Source organism: Oryctolagus cuniculus, chromosome 3, assembly GCF_964237555.1.
Source record: "Oryctolagus cuniculus chromosome 3, mOryCun1.1, whole genome shotgun sequence".
In the NCBI taxonomy this organism is placed as follows: Eukaryota; Metazoa; Chordata; class Mammalia; order Lagomorpha; family Leporidae; genus Oryctolagus; species Oryctolagus cuniculus.
Genome location: NC_091434.1, coordinates 79,507,985 through 79,532,761, shown reverse-complemented (window position 1 = coordinate 79,532,761; position 24,777 = coordinate 79,507,985). Strand labels below are relative to the sequence as shown.

The window sequence follows — 24,777 nt, the reverse complement described above, 5'->3', positions numbered from 1 at the left end:
TAACAACCTACCAAATCATGTGGGAATGAATAGTTTTTTTTAACATACAAATCATTTTTTTGTATTCTATTACATTTTTCATTAAGACAGTTCTTCCAAAATTTCACCTTGTGTAGCAGTGAGAAAAATTCCTGCTCCTAACAATTGATGGCTAGCAAAGATGATCCTATCTTTGCATATCAATGAACAGTAATTATGAAAGAAGGAAAACAAGTTGTCAAGCCATTGTGTCATGACCTTGACTGATTGTAGCTTTCTCTTATTCACAGGTTTCCTATAACTGCAGAGCAAAGGAAAGAATGCTGTGCCAATGAGTATTTGTTAAGAACTAAACTGTCAAAGCAATTTTTAAGTAAGTGGAGTAAGTAACTGAGTATTAATTAGAAGCCAATAGAATAAAATCATACTGCTCTAGCTTGCCAAAGACATTACCTGTGTGTCAAAAAGAAGTGTTCATGACCAGCATGTTAGTGTTATATGCCAATAATCAGAGCAGGTGGTCATTAGAGATTTTTGTTAGAAGCCAGATAGTTTTCCCCACTAAAAGCTTAGTATGGTCCAGGCATTTATTTTTCCCTGAATTAAAAATTATTCCATTTCCAATTGCCAAGGTACCTGTCCTTAATGCCAAGGAAGTGTTTTAGCAGTTCTCCTTTCACAGGATGAGAATGATTTACTGCATTCAGAATTTTTCAATCTGTTTTACTGGATAAACTCAAATATCGATTTTATTGGATAAATTCAAAATCTCTGTTAGGTGCCTTCTTTCTTCTTTATAAACAGCATAATTGAAAGCATTGTTTTGGTAGAATCTTCTCAGAAGACCACATAATCACCATTTAAATTAGCCCTAATTCATTTTACATTTGCTTATTTTACTGTTAACTTTCCCAGAACTAATTTTTTTTTTACAATTAGAACATCTGAATTTTAATTACATTACCATCAAGAAGCTCATTAAAGTCATTTAATTGGCAACATTTCCAAAAAAACCTTAGCTGGGTTTAATATATTTTAAAGAGTTACTGTCAAAGTATAATTTCACCATTACAAACAGCTTGGCAACAACATTTGCATAAAGATCTGTCAGTTTCTGAAAAATGCTCAAATGTTGGGAAAATCAGATTCGTTAAGTCGCCTTTATTGAAACAGTCTAGAAATGGAGAAATTGTCACATGTATTCATCGTTGTAACCCCTGCAGTACCCAGACTGTCATGTTAGCACAGTTTTCAATAAATGTTCATTGAAGAAAATAAATCATGCATTTTATACTTTGAGGTCGACTTAAGATTTTTTATTAACATCCCAATGAAAGTTCCCTCATTTAGTCAAATTCCCATATGCTTACAGCTTCTCTCTTTTTACTCTAAGAAATATTAGATGGTCATTTAGAATTTCAAATAACTCTAATGCAAGTATTGTGAGATAATATTTGAGATTATTCTTACAAATTGATTATTTTTTGGTTTTCCTGATACACATACTAAAATTTGTCTTCATCACCTTTTATACCTGAAATAGTGGTTTGCAATTGCATGTGTTAAATGAATGAATGAAAATTTCAAGTTTGTAGTAGGTACAAGATGGTTATGCTATGCAATATTAATTGTTGGAATACTCCCCTCCTTAAATCTTGTATCCAAGAATAAAATGTGGTAAGGATAATTATTGCTACCATCAACTTCTAACAAACAGAAAAGCCAGGATGTTTTCTAATTATCTTCTTGAATTTGGTGTTTTCTACTTAAAAATCTCTCCCTTTTGTGCTTTATATGCCTTAAATTTCAACCCCAAGGAAGAATGTAATAAAGTTGTGCAAAATGAGTAATAAAAATGTGCTCCTCAAGTTGTTGCCTTGGTCCCCCTTCCATCCTCAAAGTCTTGTCCAAGGTCTGCTATGTAGTCATATTCAACACATGTTTGTTGGATGAATGAATGAACAAATACATGAAAACATGCTTAGAATGCTGAGGAATACCTAAAAGATTCTTCCTGAGAGGGTTAGAGAAGGGTTCATCAGAAATAAGTTAGAAAACCTGAATCTTCTATGACCACAGAGGCATTCATCCACTCATGAGCTGTTATGATATGCTGTGTTCTAAGACATAGGCAGTTTGGGTGGTGTTGTCCTAAAGCACTCTCCATGATGATGGGAATGTTCTACCTCTGCACTCAACAATATAGAAGCCACTAGCCACATCTGACTACTGAGCAATGGTATGTTCCTAGGGTGACTGAGGAGCTGGATTTTGATTTTATCTAATTTTAATGGTTTCATTTCATTTTTATTTTGCTTCCAGGACTTTTTTATACTATTATTATCATTACCTCTTTCATTCAATTGGAATTCATTGGCTTTATCTTTTTTTTTTTTTTTTGACAGGCAGAGTTAGAGAGAGAGAGAGAGAGAGAGAGACAAAGGTCTTCCTTTCCGTTGGTTCACCCCTCCAAATGGCCACTATGGCTGGGGCACTGTGGCCGGCGCGCTGTGCCGATCCGAAGCCAGGAGCCAGGTGCTTCCTCCTGGTCTCCCATGCTGGTGCAGGGCCCAAGCACTTGGGCCATCCTCCACTGCCTTTCCGGGCCACAGCAGAGAGCTGGACTGGAAGAGGAGCAACTGGGACAGAATCCGGTGCCCCAACCGGGACTAGAACCCAGGTTACCGATGCCACAGGCAGAGGATTAGCCAAGTGAGCCGCGGCGCCGGCCAATTGGATTTATCTTTAGGTGTGATTCATGGCTGCCACACTGGGCAGCACTGCTAACATTTCACAATATGTATGCATGTGGAAAAACATGGCATATTTAAGGAAATTCTTGGCTTAAGGAGGCTGGTGTAAAGAAAATGGTTTATAAAATTTGCATGGGGACAGAGAGTCAAGGGTTCTATGTGTCGTGCACTTGAGCTGGAATATTATTTTTTAGACAATGGAGGGTCTCTGGAGGTTTCCAAGTGGGAAAATGGAGCATTGACAGTTGTCTCTTAGAAGCTGTCTCTGTGGCTCTGGGAGCAATGGATGGAGGCTGGATACTGCTCACTGCACACTGATACTAGAATACAGCTTTGTAAATTTCATGAAGGTAGGAAACATGCTGGGGTGCGAAGACTTTTGACCTTCTTCCCATTTGTGATTACCCTGTTGTCTCCCTAGATGTAATATTAAGAAATAACTGTTGTTTATTCTCCTCTCCAAAGTTGAAGAGTGAACGATGACATAACTGTGAGGCTGTCCTTGGGCTTGCTTAAGAGGCTACTCTGTGCAGAACAGAGAGAGAAAGCAGTGGCGTCCTCCAGTTCTCAGGGCATCAGCCCTTGCAAGCAGGTAAAGATGAGGGGCTGGGACTGCTTCTGAATCCGTGAAAGTGTGGTCCAGGCTCCCTGACCTGAGTGGGTGGCATGGCTCCAGAGAGCAGTAGTGGAGGAATGCTGGGCCTAGAGATATGTCTGAAAGCTTTAGAGGAGACTATGGGTGATGATCTGTAAGGCCCTTTGCTGCTATGATGTCCCAGGCCTGGATTGGTTCTTCTGGCTGTAGAACATGAGCGAATGCATGAGGGTATTCTGGCGGCAGTTGGGAAGAATCCAGCTAGGAATGAGGAGGAATGATCCAGGGCAGACCCATGCTGGAGAGCATACCAATGAAAAGTCCTTGATGGATACTTCCAACATTCATTCCAGAAGTGTCTTCTGGTGACCTGTGTGGATCTTTTGAATTCTACTGCAATCACAGACATGGCAAGCTGCCCATTGTTTCTAATGGATGATGACAGTTACTAGCAAAGCATTACTTTTGGGATTGTGGGCATGTTGGCTTTTGTTTTCCAAAATGAACTTTATATGTAACATTACACCCATCCTCCCAAATCTCAAAGAAAAATTTCCTCTGTAGCTATTGATGTCCATTTTATTTATTTACTTTTGTTTTAATTTGGTTAGTTTAGCAATCCAAAGGCAGTTATTATTGTTGATGCTAAAAAGGGAAATAAAACAGGAACATTTCCAAATCTGAAGTGTTTCTTAAAAGGAGCCTGAATTCAAAAGTCTGATCTGATTTCTATCAAATTCTATTTGGCAATGTTGAAGGAATCTGGAAGAAATTTAATAGAAATTTCTTGGGCGGGGGCACCATGGAGTAGGAACATCTCTCATCACTGTGTTTTCTGAACACTGCTTTTGCCTACCCTGAGTTGTTTGTTTTAGCATGTGAAGTTCTCATTACAAAAGTTCAGAACTGTCCAGATTGCACTTTTCTGTGGTCACCGTTGCAGTGCCTTGGACAAGAACTCCATTTCGCTCTATTGTTCATGCCCTTTTCTTGGACAAGCACTTCTTTCTATGATAGACTCTGCAAGTTGAAATCAATAAACACCAACACAATAGCACTTGAACTTCTAACTTTATTTTTCTCTCAAATGAACACGTGATAAAACACTGTGCCCAAAGCAAAATGCATGGCTCTCTTTTCTCTGTTCACAGAGTACATGAAAGTGTAAACATATTTAGCCCAACTCCCAAGTCCTCATCATTTTTTTTACCTGCCATTAAAACATTAATGTGTTTATTTATACCAGCATTTTACAACAGAAAAAGTAAAATGACAAACTTTCAGATTGTGATACTGGCTTCAATCTGCATCATTTTTAGTCTGACAAAGAAAAACATTGCTTTAGAAAGTGGGTCATGTGGGTGTACAAGTGGTTCGTGGACAGCCCCGACATACCATGGTTCTGGTCCGAGTACCACTGAAACACAAAGGAGAGAAACCTTTCTTATTCCTGAAGCCAAAAAATGTATCTCATTGTGACTTTTTTGTGTGAGCTTCTAGTACCTTACAATTCCCCCCATATCATGGGAAAATTCTGCTCACAAACACTTGAATAAGTGACATGGTTTGCACGTACACATTTAGAGCAAGAGTATTTAAAGAGCTTTCATTAATTAACCACTACTGTTTCATATTTTTTAAACTTTTATTTTAGATCTTGGTAGTTGAGTTTCCACAGGAGTCAGGATCTTGGGGGATCAGGAGGCAGGGGTTCTAGGACTTGGGAGTTGGTTCTGTTACTTTGCTTCTCTAGTGCTTGGTGTCATCGTTTGAAAATCCAAAGGATTGGATTTGATTTTCCCTAAGACTCCTGTAGCTCAAAATCCCATGAAGTTTTTAGCCTGTGACTCTAATTGTTTTCTGTTACAGAATCCCACAATATAATGTATCCACCTTCAGCTGTAAGTACTCTTTACAAGAATTAAAAATAGCATTGTAAAAAATAAAAGGAGGAGAGAGATAGTACTATGACTTTAAACTTCATTGTTGAAGAGATACCAGTAAGATTATTGTTTGCACTGAATAAAGGTGGCAGTGGTAATGATTTAAGGCTACCTATTTATATATTTTGAGTCAAATTAATTTTAGGGGTCACAATGAAAAGGATCAGGAAAAGGCTTACTTCACCATTTTGGGGTTATTTCAAAACACAAGTTTTTAAAAGGAATCTCCTTTTCCAGGTTCTTGTTCAATCTATGCATTGAAGCAGAATTTGTGCCCATGAAGGGGGAGACAGTAGCTTTCAAGAACTGCAACCCTACCTTTGACTTTCACCTTACTTCCATCTCTGTTTCTGTTTCCCACTCCTCATGCTACCTGTATTTTACATTTAGTTCATTCATTCATTCACTCAGTAAAAATGTGAGCTTCTGTGATGAGCCAGGCATGTGTCGGGCTGAGAACACATCCATGAAAAAATTCCCTAAAACTTAGTGGAGCTGCATAACTTCAGGGGACCTTGGAGGCTTCTGATAATGTTCTGTGATGGCTTCTTAATGCATAAACAGAATCTTCTGGATGCTTTGGGATGCCTAGGTTTTGCAGATACTCTAAACATAGAGCTACACATATGTACACAGGATTGCAGAACTACTGGATATCTGAGATGGAAGATCATTTGACTTTATGAGCTGCTTTATTGTATAGGACTCAACTGGAAGTCCCAGAGATGGTCTGGCTTACCAAAGATCCATTAGGGAGTTAATGAAACATCCAAGATCCATTTGCTAATGTTCTACTTACTCCACCAGGCAGCCTGGTTGTCAGGTTTTACTAAAAAATAAGATCCCCTTCTTTTAGCTTGGGGGGTCTAAGGCCATGAGCATGAGTAAAATAAAATTATGTACCATTGCCTGGAAATCCACTTGTGCATTAACCAGAGCTTTAGCAATCTGTGCTGAGTTTTGAAAGTGCACATTATCTGTAACAAAGAGAGAGAGAGAGAGCGTTAAAGTGCTGCAAAATACCAGAAAGCATAGAGTGACAATGTACTGCCTGGAAATGAGCACCAACAATTATCTAGTCATGCATTTGACATTGTCAGCAGTGAGTAATCACACTCAGATATGGAAATGTCCCTGACTCTTAGGTACTGACCCTGAGCAAAGGCATAGGAGGATGCTTAATGTTTCTTAAACAAAGTGATGCTGGCTCAGTATTTTTATGTGTAAGAGTCTTGCTTAAACCTCACCATCTGCTGTTCCGTGGATGAGAAGATAGTCTACATTTCTGAAATATTCTGCTCTTGCCATCACAGTTGAATTCTGGAAAAGAGGAAAAATTAACATTTTAGTTGCTGCAAGTTCTAATAGAAAACTAGCTAAATCATTGTGCAATGGACTTAGCACCAATACTGAAATTATGTATTGCTTTGGTTGATAAATATTTAAGAGCCAGAGCAACACATTTTCATCATCATTTGCATTACTTCCATCTGATTCTTAGTTTGAAAAACTGAAAGTTTATGTGTCATATGTTACATATGAGTGAGACCTTAGGCATAAATGATGCCCGCTCAAGCTGTGTAGGGGTTGGGGGTGGGGTGGGGAGGTGGTTCAAGAAGAGGGAGGTTAAGGAAGGGAGTAGTAGGATCCAAAAGGAGTAAAATTCTTCTTAGTGATAGGTTTTGCAGTTAACAAAAGATCATCATATTTGCTTGGGGACCCAAAATTAAAACTGCAAACTCTAAATTACTGTTTTAAAATTATTTAGCACACTTGAAATAAATTAGTTACCTAAATAAAATGAAAATGCTTACTTTATAGTGCTCAAGATTATCTTCCTTTGTCGGGAGACCCATGAATCGCTCTGTGTAGATAGATGCTGTAAAATATATGAGGATATGTTGTTTCTGTGTGATGCACTCCATCTAGTTAACCAAGACCTCCCGGTTTGATCACTGCTCCTTATTTCTCCCCTAGGAAGTTCTTGGGATAAATTCTTGCTTTACTTCATACAATCATTGGGCTCAAAGTATGTGTGTCATCAGAGCAATTTGCCTCACTTGGGCTAGAGGAGGCAGTAGCAAGAGATCATGGGTACAAGAGCATCTAAACTCTTCCTGTCACTCATCCTAAGCTTTTTCACTTCTACTCTTTTGCAGGGGGGAATACTGAGATAGGATTGATGCTGTAGAATGACCTAATTACATTTTGAAAGAAATCACAAGAGCAGCCACCTCTAGTACTTTTACCAGTGCCTTATTTCATCTGTAATATCCTCTGGATCTATTCTCCCATCACACGCACACACACACATACACACACACACACGCATACACTTTTCTTTTCATGAATATACATTCCCTACAAATCACAACTGTCTTATTTCTACCCCAACACAGGGAAGAGGATCTGACGAAAGCTGTGTTTTGGACAATTATTTGAGTTATTTCCATGTCATCATCCTGCATTGACATTAATCACAAAATAGGAGGGTTACTTCTCAAAGAAATTTCTTATTTCTATGATTGCCAGAGCACTGGAGCTGGCAGTTGCAGACTGTGACATGGTGGCGAATTACAGGGCTCTGGCCCGACTTTCTATAAGATGTGCTTAAAAGTCAGTTGTCTTCAACTGAATGCCTGTAAAAATATAGAGTAAGCTCTGATTTTTACAGATTTGGCTTAGCAGAAACTTAAGGTTTCTGGGGGAAAATAAGATATAATGGAGCACGAAAAAATCTTCAGTTTAAAATTTACTTGATCGTTACAATGTGATTAGAATGAATCGTATGAACAACCTCACTTACAGATTATATTTTTCCCGGTGATGCTGGGGTGAATTTTACTGCCTAATTTGTTTTCCTAGCAACCCCAAATATAGCGTAATTATGTGTTAAATGTTTTCACGGCAACATTTATGAAATGTTTCCATACCGTAGTACTCCCAGCTGGAGACTGGAGCCACTGCTATCCCACATTTGAAAAGACCAGTTCCGGATGCAAGGGCCAGTGATGAAACATAACCTCCGTATGACTGCAGAGACATTGTCAGGATTCAGTTTTAGATTCACTTTCATAAGCTCTCCCTCATAATTTTACAACAACTCTACTCACAATTAGGACTGAAGGGAGCTGAGGAATATGAATAAGGGCAGGTTAAATGTATAGCTTTCACCCTTGGTAACAATTTCTACTAGACATGATTGTTATCCCAAATAAACTATAAATAATTGTGTACTAATCATAATATATCCTCTTAAACATATCATAGGATCCATTTAAGAGATAGTTCGAATTGCAGTTTTTGGCAAACAATCTTTTTCCCTCTGTATCTTTCCAATTAGGACTTTACTTGAGTAAAAAAAGAAATTTAGTTGAAAGAGATTCACAGAAAAAGGAAATTCTTCCCAAAATGTGCATGTAAGATACTCCATAATTTGTAAAAGTCCTGAGAGGCGAAACTTGTATCTATGTACTAAGTTATTTATTTTCATAGGAGAACACCAAAAGAAGGATGTAAGAACCATTTGGAGAGTTTAAGACAAGGCCAGAATTTTTGTATTAAAGTAGTTATATTTTCTGTTTTGAGGATTTCTTGATATAGAAGTGCAAAGGAAGAAAAGTCATCTATACCTTTAAAAATCTTGTATTTTCCCACAAATTTAGTAGAAAAGCAAAAAAATAAAAAAAAATAAAGGGGATGCAATTGAAGAGTCAGGAGTATATTTGGCTCTCACTGATTTTTATTTCACAAGTGATTCACAAATATGACTCTGATAGCAGAAAGAGATCTCTTCCCATTTCACTTGGAAATTTGAACCTTTTCCTAAATGTGAAGAAATGAACAGAGCATCACAAGGCTCCATATCTGGGAAAACAAATTGGCCTGCACTAACATGCTCAGAGAGAAGTGTGTCTCCTGGGAATGTGGACTAAGCAGGGATCTGGGACACAAACCAAGAAATATGTGCCCTAGATTAGGAAATGACTCTCCGGGTTAATTCTTGCCCTGATTACAAGGGTGCCTATGCAAATCATATGGGGGTAGTGTGATCTCTAGCTTGAGCCATGTCTTGTTTGCAGGACTGGGAACTGCTTCCTTCAGGTCAGAATAGATCATGTTACCCTTTATCAACGATATGTCAGTCTTTAGAGAGAGAAGGTAAGTGAGATGAGTTAAGAATGAGAGGGAGACAGACAGACAGACAGGCTGACGGTAGTAGGCCAGTGGCAAGGGCTTATTCTTAACCCACAAAACACAGGCAATGGGAGAGTAAGATCAACAATCTTGCAGACTTCCACAGTTAAATGAAGCACTCTCTAACTAGTTTGCAGTTTTATGTTTCCAGCTCTGGGGAATTTTATTGAGGACCGTTGGCTGCAAAACACAGAATAAAAGAGGCGGCTCCAATTATACCATGGCCTCTTTTTATTATATTTGGAGAAGAACTAAGCCATGTTTTAATAGAGGGAAATATATTTTAAAAACAGCAGGAACATTTGGGCTTGAAAATCATTTTGGTAAGTGAAAATTCTCTATCTGGTTTAAATTTTTACTTATAAAAATAATTTGTTTTGATTAGAAGGTTAGCAACAACTATTTCTGGAATGGAAGATATTTCCTTCTTTCTTGACTTGAAGTTCAAATGAAAGCAGAATATGCCTGAAACCTTTAGAAAATTGTTATTGTTTCCAGTTTTATTAGAAAAGTGTGTTCCCTACGAATATAAATACTGGGTCCTGTCTCTCCTGTCCCATGCCCCAGAGCAGGAAACAGCATGGAGTGAGGTTTGAAATAGAACACTTTTGCATAGAGTAAAAAGGGTTTTGAATATTTCTGCTTAAAATCATGGGGATTTTCAGAGTCTGTACCTCCTCAGTGATTAGGTGTTAGTGCTGGACTGAATTAAAATTCTCCTGTGGTCAGAATGAACACAAATTTCCTCTAGGAATGGTAGGAGCAAAAGCTACTGTATCTGCAGCACAACAAAAGAAGGTATACTTTAAATGCTCAGGCAGCTTGGGAAAAGCTGTTTCTATTGTAGAAATGAAGAGGGAGGGGAAGCCCGAGTTGACTTTTTTCTGCTCCCCCATGAGTGGGGCTCCAGGCAGAGTGGGTGGCTGCCGCAAGGAAAGAACCTACAGAGCAGATTGGCCATGAGAATTCTAGAATTTTGTCCTTTGCACTTAGATGCCTTGCCATTTTGTTGAAGTGAAGAATATTTTTAAAAACATTCTTAGAAGGGCACAGAATTTTGAAGGAGGGTTTATGGAATACTTTCACTTGCACTGTAATGCACATTGGGGCATTCTACCTGCAGACAATAGTTATAGCTAGATAATGGATGGCCAAGGTTATTGCCATGGTCTTTGTAGGACCAAATGTTGTCTTTGATCTCCCATCTCACACCTCTGCCTCTTTCTCCCCATTAGCCATCCTGCTCATTGACTCTCCTGATGTTCTTTGAACCCCATCTATTTTAAGGACCTTTGCAAATTCTGTGACCTTTCCCCTCCAATGTTCTTTCCTCAGTATTGGCTTGACACATTTTTCCCTTCTTCAAATCTTAAATGTCACCTGAAGGAGACTTCCTGGTCCTTCTAATTTTAAATGTACCCTATATGTGCCCCCCCCCTTGTTATTTTGATTTGTCTTTCCCCATAGTTCTTATTGATTAGCACTTTGTATTCCCCTTTTTATTTTGCTTATTGTCTTTCTCCCCAAGTATTCCCAGCTCAATTAGGATAGAAGCTGTTGTCTGTCTTGTCAATGCTTCTGTCACCAGCACTGAGAATGTGGCCTATCACGGAGAAGGAATGGATAGATATTTATTAAATATGTCACTTTGCTATTAACTCATCAGTGACTCAATGAGGAAATTATTGCTGTATTTCATAATGAAGAAACAGAGACCTGACATGAACTGACAATGACTCTAGAGACAATAAGTTGCAGGACACTTGGCTTTTTAACTGATGTCATTGAGTCTTTATCCCTACACTATGGCAGCCTCTTTGGGGAAATATAAGTTCAGAGTCTAACAAGTCTCATTGGAGGTGCATTTGTCCCATGTTTCCATTGTTGATTACACAACAATGCAATTCAAATAGCTTATAATTAGTCACTGGGAGAGACTGGAACTGAGATTAAATCATAAACTAATGCCTATTCAACACCACCTGGCTAGGCCTATAACAACAAAGCAAAGCCCATAAATGTTGCTGTTATTCTAATAATTCAAAAAAAACCATTCACTGCTTCTCAATTGTCAGCATAATTACTTCAATTTTTTATTGCATATCAGGGCTTTGTAACCTTGATACTATTGAAACTTTGGATTGTATACTTCTTTGTTGCAGGGGGCCTTCCTGGGCATTTTGGGATATTTAACAGCATTTGTGCCCTATCCACTTGATGCCAATAACTTTCCCTCAAATGTGATAGCTAACGGTGTCTCCAGACATTGCCAAATGTCCCCTGAGGGGCAAAATCTCCAAGCTTAAGAACCACTGTCATATGAGGCTGGCGCTGTGGCACAGTGGGTTAAAGCCCCACTGCAGTGCCAGCATCCCATATGGGCTCCAGTTCGAGTCCTGGGTGCTCCTCTTCTGATACAGCTCTCTGCTATGGCCTGGTAAAGCAGTAGCAGATGGCCCAAGTCCTTGGGTCCCTGTGCCCACATGGGAGACCTGAAAGAAGCTCCTGGCTCTCGGCTTTGGATCAGCTCAGCTCTGGCCATTGCGGTCATTTAGGGAGTGAACCAGTGGAATGGAAGACCTCTCTCTCTCTGGCTCTACCTCTCTCTGTATCTTTGTCTTTCAAATCAAATAAAATAATTCTTTAAAAGAAAAGAACCATTGTCATAAACACATACCCCTTAGACACCATTGTGGATGCTTGGTGGATACTGAAAAAATGGCTACAATCAGGGCTAGTGGGCTTTGGTTTGTGTGAACCAGTAAAATAAAAGAGGAAGACACAATACTTCCTGTCTCCTGCCTAATATAGATAATGGAGGGAAATATCTAAGAGTTGTAGCAGCTTGCTTACCAGCTGACTGCATAAAACCTTGTCTGATTGAGTATGGTGTATTTCTCCGACTGCTAAGTTGACAAATACTTCATGGAAACAGACACCTTCTTACCTGATAGGTGCTACACATGGTCATTTCCAATGTCTTCCCCCTTTCAACCTCTACTTTCCTATATCTCTGCTATTTTACTGTAAAAGAGCGATCAGAGCTATGGCCTCTTCCCAACTACTTCACCAGCTACCTTCAGGCCTTTGGTGTTTGCCTCTAGTATTACTGATATCCTAACCCCTGGGCCCTCTGTACTTTCCACCCCAGGCATCTTCCACTCTGTAGTCAATACTATTTCTGACATTAACAGTGATCCCTAATGACATCAGTAGCAGTTCTCAAAGAGGTTCCCATGCAGGGGACTGGTGTTGTGGCTCTGCAGGTTGAGCCACCACATGTGCCAGTGGAATCCTGTATCAGAATGCCTGTTTGAGTCCTATCCAGCATTTCTGCTATATGCTGGAAAGGCAGTAGAAAATGCCGCAACTGCATGGGCCCCTACCAACTGGGTGGGAGACCAGAATGGAGCTTCTGGCTCCTGGCTTCAGCCTGGCCCAGACCTGGCCATTGTGGCCATTAGGGTAGCGAACCAGCAGTTGAAAGATCTCTCTCTCTCTCTCTCTCTCCCTCTTTCTCTTTCTCTCTCTCTGTGTGTGTGTGTGTGTGTCCATATCTCTTTTGTTCTGCCTTTCAAACAAATAAATCCTTTCAAAAAAAGTCTGGAAAAAATTACTAATACGTGTTTTAGGTTGGAAGAGAAATACGAAATTGTGAAATCAAATACTTTTGTTAATATTGTGATAAGAAAAATGTAACAGCTTCCTTCATTTACCATTCATTGAGCTTATATACATTACTGTATAGAATTCATGATTTACCAAATTATTAGAACTGAAAGTCTCCTGGTACTACTGGGACACACCTTGGGGGAACATCGACTTTTAGGGTTAAATATTTTTTAATGAACATTTAAGACTCTCTATATGGCTAAGTATTATGCTAAATATTTGAGAAACAAGGCCAAAGAAAAACAAATCTATTCCCTTGATGAGTTTACCATCTTATGGGAGAAACCAATAGTCAGATAAGCTAAAATGTGGTAATTCCCATTAGAGAGATGTAAAGAGCTGCTGGAGCACAGAGAAAGTCACAAAGAACCATGAAGAAGTTTTCCATGTTAGGGGTGGGAAAGGTGGGGAGTGGAGGAAGTGGATAGAAGTGTATGGATGTTGTAGGTACAGGGAACAACATGTATAAATCATGGGGGCAAGGAAGTCACCACTAAAGTGTGGAGGAAGAGAGAAATGAGACAGGAAAATCAAACTTAGATGAGAGCCTCCCATACAAGGAAGTGTATTCAGGCTTTAGGTTGCAGGCAATATGGAACCTAGAAAATATATAAGCAGCAAAGCCACAAATCAGTGTGCTAAAAATGTATTTGTTAATGATAACTTCATTGGCAACACTGAAGCTTGTGAGGCCAAAGCAGAAAGGATGGTTAAGAAGCCCTTGGAATTGTTTAACTGGTGCAACTCAACCTGTGCTTCATGGGCCAAAAGCTCTAGAATCACCTGGGATCATTTCAGAAATGGAAACTTTAGGGCCCTGTTCTGGAGCTGTACTTCACAAACTTTTCAGGTGATGCTTAGGAAAGCTAAAGTTCGAAAAGCTGTGGCCTAAATAACACATGAAGAAACTCATACTAAGGCAACACAAGTGGGATGGTGAGAAAATACTTTCAAATTTGAAGGTAGAATTCACAGAATTTATGAACCAAAAACTTCTCTAGTCAGGGAGAGGGGGAGGTTGAAAACAGCTCTGAGCTTTCTTATTTGGGTCACTAGGTGGAGTGAGACCTTTAGATGAAATCTTTACTTAATATATACTAAATCGATCTTCTGTATATAAAGATAATTGAAAATGAATCTTGATGTGAATGGAATGGGAGAGGGAGTGGGAGATGGGTGGGTTGCGAGTGGGAGGGAAGTTATGGGGAGGGGGGAAGCCATTGTAATCCATAAACTGTACTTTGGAAATTTATATTTACTAAATAAAAGTTAAAAAAATTTTAAAAAAGATTTAAAGTGGATTATAACAAGCTTATCTTGAGGGTACATTAAACTGAGGCTCATGAAAGATGTTCAGAAGGTGTGACCAGTAGGCATTTGAAGGATGGAGCTCTGAATACAAGTGGGTGTTAGTGGCAGGGAAATGGCATCATCATCCTTGAAGCCACAAGGGATTTTCCCAAAGATTCAAGGGGTGGTGAAGGTAAAATCTATATGTAGAAATACACCAATATGTACAGAACTAACAGGGTGTACTGATCTTAGAGACACAACAGCATGAAAAGAGACAGGGGTGAAAAGAAAAAAAAAAATGAAAAGAGCCAGATCCAGATCCAAAACCAACTCTCCTGTAGGTGACCCAAAGGGCTGTTTTTAATCTGGCTACCAAGCTATGGAGGCACATTTCCTTCACCTTCCTCCCAATACTTTAATCTTTTAAAGTTCTAGGCATCCCCAGCCAACCCAAATTTCTCATGCACAAATTTCTCAGGCTTGTGGGCACCCAAGAACCTGGGTAACATGGTCTTCTCTCTACCTAGAAGGAGTTTCCTTTAGGCTCACAGCAATAATTAGCCACTCTTCTCTCTGTTCTCCACAGCAAGTTACAATTCTCTTAATACTTGGAACATAGCTGAGCCATTGCTGGTCTGTTGTCTGTTTTCTCCCACAAGAGGGCCATATTTTTTCCCCATAAAGCCTAGTACAAGAATTCATTGAGAACCAAAGAAAATTTACTACCTGAATGAAAGAATGAATGTTGGTGGTCAGATAGATGGCTTCATAAACATTGACTGGTCTTAACCAAAAGACTTGATTAAAACAGAATAGTATTAAGGTATTTTTCTGCCTTCTGATTCCGTCTGCTGATTGGGGTCAGCTCAGAAGTTGTACTCACTGGCAGTCCCCTTGCTACTTTCTTTCCTCAAACATGCTCTCAGAGGTCCCTTCACAATCAGACTTATTGGAGAATAAGCAATAAAGAAGGTCTAATATACTATTTATTTCTGTAGCATTTGCACAATTAGATGTGGTGAGAATCTCTTATTGAATAATTTCAGGCTGATAGAAGTATATTTTTGGATGATGAGTAGTTTCTTTAGGTTATCCAACATAGCTGGTTCTCTACCAGACTAATACCTAGTATGTCCTATAAATGAAACAAAAAGTTCTACTTTATGGTTATTTCAAAGCTTGTACTTTAAAAGCAAAGCATAACTCTAGGAGAAATGTTAATGATTATATGTTCAGTGTTCAGCTTAAAATTAGAATTTTTCAAGGATTTGGGAAATTTCATGAAAATGGAATGTAGGAAAGTTCTTATCTGCAATATTTCACTATAAAAATATTTCATTTATTTTCACCCATGTTGAATTCCATTCTGTTTAGATATTTAACATTTGATAGTTTTAAGGACCAAATGGTTTGAAATAACAACTTTCTCGAAATTCCTAACAGCCCTTCATCTGGTCACTGAGCTGAGAGTTGCGCTGAATCCTGCAGATTCGCTTCAATATTGGGTTTCATTCCCTCCATCTTGTGCAGGCCGCTCTCAGAGAAAACAGCCAAGAAAAACAACCCAAGCACAACCGGCTGCAAATTGACTTGCAAATGTACAAATTCAGACCAAAAAGTGAAACAGGAAATCTTTTTTGAAGGCTAATTATCATAATTTATAATGGGCAAATCTAAACTCTTTCCAATATTTTGCTAACTTTCCAGTGACTTCCTTGCCCATGTTGCCCATGACTGATAAATTTTGCTACTTCTGTTTAATGTATATTCTCAAAATAGCTCCTCAAACATCAGAAACTGTCTCTGTAACTTATAATAAGGAGGCTAATACATCTTTCCAGTTAGCACAAATTAAAATTAGGTCTAATAAAAGATTTTGATTGAAAAAAAAAAAAAACTTAAGAAAGACAGAAAAAGAAGGGAAAAAGGAAAATAATGTCAAACAGCCAAGATATGAGAGTGGTAGGCTAGGTATGATGTTATACACATTCTCTAAGTTCCTGTAATTTCAGACTTTTACTCAACATTTCATAAAAATGACATATAAGATGAAAAATAAATATTTAACTCTAAAATATTGAGGGAAATGGAGTATCTGATGCATATACTTCATTTCTGTATGCTATAATTTAATAAAAACACTAAAAATTACATAAAAATGTGTAAACTGTGAGTTGATATGCTGTACAGTAAAGAAGTTAAATGATTAAAAAAGGAATAAATACTGAAAACCACCAATTTGAAGACCAGATTATCCATACTGACTGTTTCCATTGACAGATTAAATTATGTTGCAACATTAACATTTCATGAGAAACCTTATAAACGAACACTTTAGAGAATGATGATTGCTGAACTGAATAACAGGCATAAAACATATAAAACAACTCACCCAGCCCCATATGGCTATTCTTTTTTCATCAATGAAACCCATTTCTATGAATTTTCTAAAGTAAAAGAAACAAATTTTTAGAATTTTAAGTGTGTACACATGACATTTACTTCATTACACAAGCATATTTAATCCAAAAATTTAATAGAAATGCTGCATTTTCTTTGTTTAAAGACATGCATAATAAGGTTGCATTTACAAATAATTAAAATAATATTATCATGTTTTCTGCAAAGGCTGAAGGATCCTCTTTGACTCCATTGTGCATTTATTAAGCAGTACTCTCATGGCTGAAGGCCTAGAATTTTGACCGAGTGGGTGAGAATCAGAGAGGTCAAGGGGCAGGGCTGCCTCCTAAGAACACAAGAAAGTAGTAGCACCTCTAGGTAGACCAGATATCCAAACTTCTAGCTTCTGGAAACAAGGTTTTGTTGTTGCTGCTTTGATTTTTAAGAATTTCAAATGATCTTGTTTGTTTAGTTGCTAGTAATAATCTCCATTTAATTTTTAGTCATATTTGAAAAAATATCAATTCTTATCTCATTTCATACTTAGACACCCTCAATTCATGAAGGTATGGATAACTGCATGTATGTTTTAAGATCAGGAAGTGATTTGTTTTAGCTCCATCAAAGAAGAGTATCCATATGAAAACTATTTTGAAAATAAACTTTTCCTTAGGAACAGCTTTTAAAAGTCACTGGAAACCTTCAAAGTCCATACAAGAGTGTTTCAGATTAATTTATACCAAGTTCACTCCTAATGGCTCATGTTCCAGAGAACATGTGATCTGTTTGGGGGGTGGTTTGATTAAAAAACATTAAGAAATCTCATAGAGGAGAGTGGTAGAAGATGAACTAGATGTGCCTCTGCACAAGCTACTGTCTGCAACAGTAGCAGGAAGGGGAGGAGGAGGCCAAAGTCAGACACACAGACCTAGAAAAATAGTTTGGTTTCTTTTCTCTGCAGTTAATTCTCTTTCTTGTCATTTCTTCTTTGGAATAAGAACGGAGTGATTTTCATTCGTTGAGTAATGGAGTTTCTTACAGGGATTTCACGGCAACCGTTTCACTCATTGCATTGATTCAACATGCATGTTTCTGATGCATAGAGGAGTTGGGCAAGTGCCCGGGACAAACAGATGGGAAGAGGCCCCGTTAGTCACAGCTTACCCGACACTGATTCTGAAGGACACTGAGGAGTGTACAGGGAAGAAATGCAGTAGCAAACGAAAAATTGCTACCTGTGTGGATGCTGCTCAGGGTGAAGCAGAGAAAATGTGCAGCCAATTTTGACCTTTCAGACAGCCTTCCACAAACGTCAAAACCCAAGTGAAAGAAGAGAAGGTTCAATTTCTTGTAAAAAAAATAATAATCGTGCTGTTGGTACTTGAAGACAGTTCTGAGCCATAAAATCAGTCGTGATTTTATGATCTCCCAGAAGCTAGCAATCATTCTGCCTTGCATCTGGGGTAAAAAGCAAATAACAGGTGACGCATGGGAACAGGAAATGCTTAACAGCTCCCTTCCTCGGTTTATTCTAAAAAGGATGACATTTACAGGAAATGATAGTGCAATAGTTAACATGGATATGAAACATTAACACTTAATGTGGCAGGACTAGGTTAAAGGTTAGCTAGATAATTTGAGTACTTTGAGACCAGCAGGGCTCTATAAAATTCATTTCCAAAGTCTGAGGAGTTTCCAGGAGGATTATCAGAAATACTGTTGATAATGCAGTTAAATCAACAAAATGGTAGTAACTTATGAAAATAATATTTTTACAATCTCAGAGGCTGGATTGAACTTTTTAATTTTTCTATCATAAAAACAACCCTAGGCCAAGGTCAATTTGGAATCCCAGTGATGTTATTAGCCTATTTTGAAAAGGTCTCCTTGATAATATTTATAACAGTATGATAGAATATTTTTTGTACAATTGCTCACTACCATTAAACTCCAAGTCATGTAAAATTTCAAAAATTTTGAGTATGTAAAAAATGCCAAATATACTCCAGATGAGCAGCGTTGAGCCTATAACCACCAAAAGGTTATGGTTCTCATATACAGCCTATATACTGAGAACCCTAAAGAAAGCAAATTCCAGTTTTACTTATATTTGTGATCTCACAGTATCTTCTTTGAAAAACTCTCCTTTGCATAAATAAACACAAAAATTAGGTCTGCATGGCTTATTTTTTCCCATTTTTCTTTTTAAAATTTATTTGTTGGTTCTACTAGTACTTCAATTGTTTCCACATATTTATGAGGGTACTTCAAAAAGTTCTTCAAAAAATGAAATTAGAAGACAATGTACATTTTCCAGGAACATTTTAAAGATTCTCTATTCAAAATTTTCTATGGGTAGGTAGAAAATTTAGGTGGACTATATTTTATACGAGATTCGAAAGAGCATATTGAATTCTCTAGGGGGAAATTTGAAGGCTACTAATGGAGGATTACAATCCTGATTCACCAAGTCAGGCATTTGGTGGATACAATACCTAAAACACTTCCATGGGCATGGGTTTCTATCATTCCCAGGGTTAACATTATGATTCTATCAATTTTAGCTTTTGTTTTTTTCAAGTCATTGAGTTTTAAGGCCTCCTTTTCAAATTTGCATAGTCATGATTTCAAGCAAAGTCAAGGTCAGCCCTGGAGCCATATCCACTGCTCTATACAGGTTTCCCATGGGTCACTCAGCTGCCCTATGTTCACTGGGTGTTTACTGAAAGTTCCACCTAATAGAAATGCTGTCCCTTCACAGTGTAGATATTATATTCAGTTTTACTAGATTATGAGTGCATAGAAAGCAGAGATTTTAATTTCATGATTTTATACAGAGTATGCCACACTGGCATATATTAGTATTTTATAAGTTTAGGTGCTGAATGGCTGAGTAAATGAAAGAACATGTGCTTGACTTACAGGAGGAAGACGTTTACTGATTCCATCCTAAAAATTGCTCAAAGAAGGTAAATATTTCTAGCTACCACTTCTGATCTATCTTCAACTCTAAGTGCCAAAACAAATGGATGTTATTGTGACAATCTGTGTAGTAAAACTTCTGGTTTTGTGTAAGAATTAGAAGTAAGAATTTCTATTAAGGTCTCTACATGGCCTTCAAGTTTAAAATTTAATTCCATCCGAAGAATACCTCAATAAATTATTTCTTCTTGTGTTTTAATGCTTCATTCATAGTGATAAATAAATGCACAAAATATGATGATGTATTTTTGTGGTTATTGGTGGGTTGTGATGATGATGTAATGATGGTGATGGTTTTAAGAAGTTGCAAAATAAGCTATTTAACTCTACAAACTTTGGAAAAGATCTACTTGAATTACAAATGAAACATTATTTTTATCTACATGCTTTTATTTAGTCTTGGCATTATATGTCCTTGGTGTTTATTGTATGGTTTAAACACACAAAAAAGTGATCCCAATTGTCAAAAAAAATTTAGACTGTAATACTGGCAATTGTGTTTATATTCTCTTTAAGGCACATTGTAGTCTTTGTATACAAAATTGATATCTTGCTAGAGTTTTTCTTTGACTGCCTATCTATTGGACAAATGACTTCTCCAAAAAAGTTAATAGCCTGGATCAGCAAGAAATATGGAGCTTTGGAGAAGGAGTTGCTAATGACTATAGATTTTAGTGTTATTTAATGACAAGCAAAGCCAAGACCAGCCCTGATTACTTTTCTATTTTTTAAAAAAATTACTTGTGAATGTAAACTCTTCTGCTTTTATTAGAGATAAAAAATACAGAGCAGTGTTGTCTGGGCCTAGTCCCTAGCTGTTAAATAGAATCTATGTTCTCTACATTGCATTGAAATCAATAACTATTAATGAGATTAAGGTAACAAAAGAAATACATTCATGGTATTTCCAAATTGCTCTTTCCTTTGAAACAGTGTTCCACCTTTAGTTGTCATGCATGCGTATACATCCATGAATAAGGGTGCAATTAGCCTATTAGCATTTAGATTTCTAAACTACTATTCTCTAATTTCACTTACACTGTAATAACAGAAACCCAACAAATATGGAGAAATAGTCTAGAAAAACTTGGCTACTTTTTCTAAAGAAACAACAATTTTGGTGATTATATGCTTTTTGTTTCAGGAAAATATGTTGGAACCATAAATTGTGGCTGAAAACATGGATGGAAAGGAGAAATCAGATTATTCAGCTGTCTTCCTTCTGAATGTTTTCAGAATATGATTTCTAATATGTAAAATGAATCCATTTTTCTTAGACGAAAACAAAACAGGCAGCTTCGTGTTAATAAAACCAAACTTGACCCCTGGTTTTACTGCAAATGAATGTCCAACCTAAAAATATGTGATGCTGATGAAATCTTGGACCATTTTTAAATTTTTGAGGTAGAATCACACTGCTTGAACAAATTCAGATATTTGGCTTTCTGACGATTATTATTAGAGGAATACAGATTTTTTTATCAATTGTGAGCCATGTTAAGAAGTGAAAGGATGTTAGAATGACTGACATATCAAGAGATAGCATTGGTCATTAGTACTATAAATCATTTTCTACATATTTATTGTCTCTCCTCATAAAAATTATTTTCACATTTGGCAAAAATATCACTTTAAGATAAATGATAGCCAGACCAAGTTAAGAAAATATACAAAAAGAATTAAGTCACTAAGAACAGAGAAATGCAATGGCGATTGCATGATATTTCTTGCTTGCTGACATCTGTTTGAATGAGAAGATTCTCACCTGACAGCTGTAATCTGGTCCTCAACTTCATAAACACCCAACTTTCGATATACTGCGTACAAGAGCTTGTCACCTTGGAAAGCTGTGCCTCGGCCATCCACCAAGGCAATGACCATCCCTTCCTTGCTTGCGAGATAAGATATCCAATTAACAGCAAATACAGACCTCACACTCTGACTGCAGGGACCACCATACCTAAAGAAAAACAAGCACACATAAAAAGAGGAGTCTCTGATTGCTCTATATAACACAACTTCCCTTTCTGGCCTAGAATTGTCTCTAGTAATTCCCAGTACAATTACATGATAAAATTTCTGTAACAATGGCATTAGAACTGGCTCAAAATCAAGAGGAGACCAGGCTTTTCCCAGAGGTTTGCTATAAGGAAGTTGTTTTGGGACACAGCCTCTCCTATTCCCCAAAACGGATACATCTAGGGTTGGCATTTCAAGGAATATGTGTGGGTTTTTCGTCATTTCTGCCACCTGCCACTTGCTAAAAGCAGACATAAGATATACTAAAAAAATGCATGGTGTTTTAAGCAAATTGTGTGTAGGTCAGCACTGATTTTGGGTGTGATTCCACTAAATGTATTCCATTCCTTTATTTCATTTCTAACTCAATTACATAAGACGTTAAGATGATTTACAATATTTTTTTGGCTGCAATTTCTCTATCTCAAAGGTATTCTGACACATTCGGCAAATTGCCATACAAAGGAAATTCAGCACAGCAAATGCAAGCAAGTCCATCTAAAATCTCAAAACTTCCTCAATCTATTTTAAATAACCATATTTTATTTACTCTGATTAGTTGAGGAATATATAAAAACAGCATCAATAGGAACTGTTACCAAGGAGAATGGTTCATTCTATTTCATAAATGTGTATTTCATCCAACATATTTTCAGTAAATAGCTTTTACACCAAGGAAAATATTACATACACTTGAATTAGCAAGGGATACTTCTTTGATCTGTCAAATTGAGGAGGAAGGATCATCTTGTACCATAAAGCTTTGAAAACAAAGAAAAGGAGAATAATTTTCATTCCACAACACTCATGGCATAATTCATTTTCCTTAATAACAGTATATACCATAAAATCAATCCGTAACTAATCAACTGTAAGAACTGTAAATATATCTTAAATTTATCTTATTTGATAATTTTATGTCTAATTTATGAATGATCAGAAATCTTGAATTACTGTTCTAGAAGCACACATTCTAAAATTAAAATTGGATAAGCTCTTTTTTAAAAATGTCAGTGCTGAGAGGGAGCTGTGGAAAGTATAAGATCAACCATATTCACAAACATATTAAAGATATTTAGAAAACCTAAATATTATTACAGTGACATTGTATAGAATAAGACCCTGTGATACATCATAGGGTTTGGATTGTAATATGTGTGCTATAACATTTTTAAAAGCAAGAAAGTATTCAATTTCCTATTTATAAATGAGAAGTTTGAAAAATATCTTACTAATTTCATCCACTTCAAGCTTCTTAATTTCCTCTTTAGGCAGGTTGATATTTTTCAAAGCATTTTCCAATTCCTTGTTCTCTTCCAGGATTTTAATTTCTCAAAAAAAATAAAATGTTAATTTTAACCAACAGTATTTTCCTTAAAATTTCTTTCTCAAAATTCCTTTGGTATTAATATGGTTGAAATCATGTAAGGCTTACTTAAGTAGATTCATTTTGACAAATATATTTTTAATCCAGCCCTTATAGCAGACATGGGGTATGAAGGACATCACTTTCAATCACTGTCTCCTAAACTGATCCTTATGGCATAGAAACACATTCTGAGGAGTGTCACAGGACCAATATTGCTTATTCAATCACATTTTCCAATCTTCAGCTGCTTTTTTTTTTTTTTCAATTTAAAGCTCTGATCTGAGTAGCAGACATTTCTTTTTTTGTTTGTTGTTTTAAGGTTTATTTATTTATTAGAAAGGCAGAGTTATAGAAAGAGAGAGAGAGAGAGAAAGAGAGAGAGAAATCCGCAAGGGCTGGAGCTGGGCCCATCCGAAGCCAAGAGCCAGGAGCTTCTTCCAGTTCTCCCATGAGGATGCAGGGACTCAAAGACTTGGGCCATCCTCTACTGCTTTCCCAGGCCACAACAGAGAGCTAGATCAGAAGTGGAGTAGCTGGGACTTGAACTGGCGCCCATATGGGGTGCTGGCACTGCATGTGGCAGCTTTATCCACTTCTGCTATGCCACAGTGCCGGCCCCCAGAAATTTCTTTTAACATCTAATAACAATAGTAATAGAAATAAAATACATATTGCAGAGCCCTTAGATTTTAACAAATTATGGTTAGAAAATTAAAAAATTCTTAATACAGGCCAAATATTATTTCTGTGTTTTTTCTATTTTTTTCTTGTTTTGTCTTTTCTTGTTAGAATTGTTAATAAAGGATATTCCTTTTTTTTGTAATTGAACTACAGCATATAATTTTTTCCAAACACTTTCTCTCAAAGTTATCTTAGTAAACTTATATAAACAAAAACTATAGTTGCTTTCTGTCTTATACCTGTAAAATATTTTTAAAGCTATTGCTTATACTTTAACTCAGTTATGTTTCAAACTTGAATCTTTGAAACTGAAAAAAATCTATTGATCTTTTGAATACTGTAAGTTGGTGATTCATAGAAATAGGTTTCCAGCAATAGAGGGCTTTCTACAAGTTTATTTTGAACAGGGATTAACACCAGCATCTTCCAGAGAAAAGTTATTCTTTCATGTAATAAGTGGAGCTTGTAGCTTTGGTTTTTTAAAGTTCTAGATGACTTGTGAGATTCCGGCAACTGCTACAAAATACCTCCCGTGGATTTCTTGTTTTTATGCCCTTTTGAAAAAGTGGTCCCAGATGATAGGGAACTACAGACTTGGAACTACAGAAAGTTTGCCAAACTACTTCTCTTGTAACTCTCAGTTTTCATACACTCGTGACATTTTGCTCCAACACATTATATTTAATCTCGGCGTAAATTGAGATGTTTTCAGTATGATTTGTAAAAGATACATAATAAATTTTATTTTAACTTTCAGTAAGCCATCAAGGAAGAAATGCTTGTGAATCCTTAAACGTTAAAACCCCCAAAACAATGACTCTAAGTAATTAGAGTCGCACTTCGTGGTCCTTGTGTGTGTTCTGGATGTGAAGCTGTCACACACAGGGAATCCTG

At 37.1% G+C, this 24,777-nt stretch overlaps 1 protein-coding gene and 1 long non-coding RNA gene across 4 annotated transcripts in view; one reads left to right on the top strand and one right to left on the bottom strand.

Annotated features, from left to right (window-relative positions):
- Positions 1 to 4,379: 4,379 nt before the first annotated feature.
- FAP (fibroblast activation protein alpha) overlaps positions 4,380 to 24,777 on the bottom strand; it is an 81,163-nt gene continuing 60,765 nt past the window's right edge. For all 3 annotated transcript variants that reach the window (XM_070071537.1, XM_008258670.4, XM_070071538.1), the window contains 9 exons: positions 23,066 to 23,164; positions 22,525 to 22,594; positions 21,580 to 21,774; positions 16,825 to 16,879; positions 8,204 to 8,303; positions 7,085 to 7,149; positions 6,518 to 6,590; positions 6,174 to 6,247; positions 4,380 to 4,744 (listed from right to left, as the gene is read on the bottom strand). In XM_070071537.1, the coding sequence (XP_069927638.1) occupies positions 4,643 to 4,744; positions 6,174 to 6,247; positions 6,518 to 6,590; positions 7,085 to 7,149; positions 8,204 to 8,303; positions 16,825 to 16,879; positions 21,580 to 21,774; positions 22,525 to 22,594; positions 23,066 to 23,164 (833 nt within the window). In that variant the 3' untranslated portion in view covers positions 4,380 to 4,642. The remainder of the gene's footprint in view (positions 4,745 to 6,173; positions 6,248 to 6,517; positions 6,591 to 7,084; positions 7,150 to 8,203; positions 8,304 to 16,824; positions 16,880 to 21,579; positions 21,775 to 22,524; positions 22,595 to 23,065; positions 23,165 to 24,777) is intronic.
- On the top strand, positions 9,671 to 21,174 carry LOC138849168 (uncharacterized). The gene is made up of 3 exons (XR_011387587.1): positions 9,671 to 9,790; positions 19,757 to 19,801; positions 20,959 to 21,174. It is a non-coding gene; the product is annotated as an uncharacterized lncRNA (long non-coding RNA).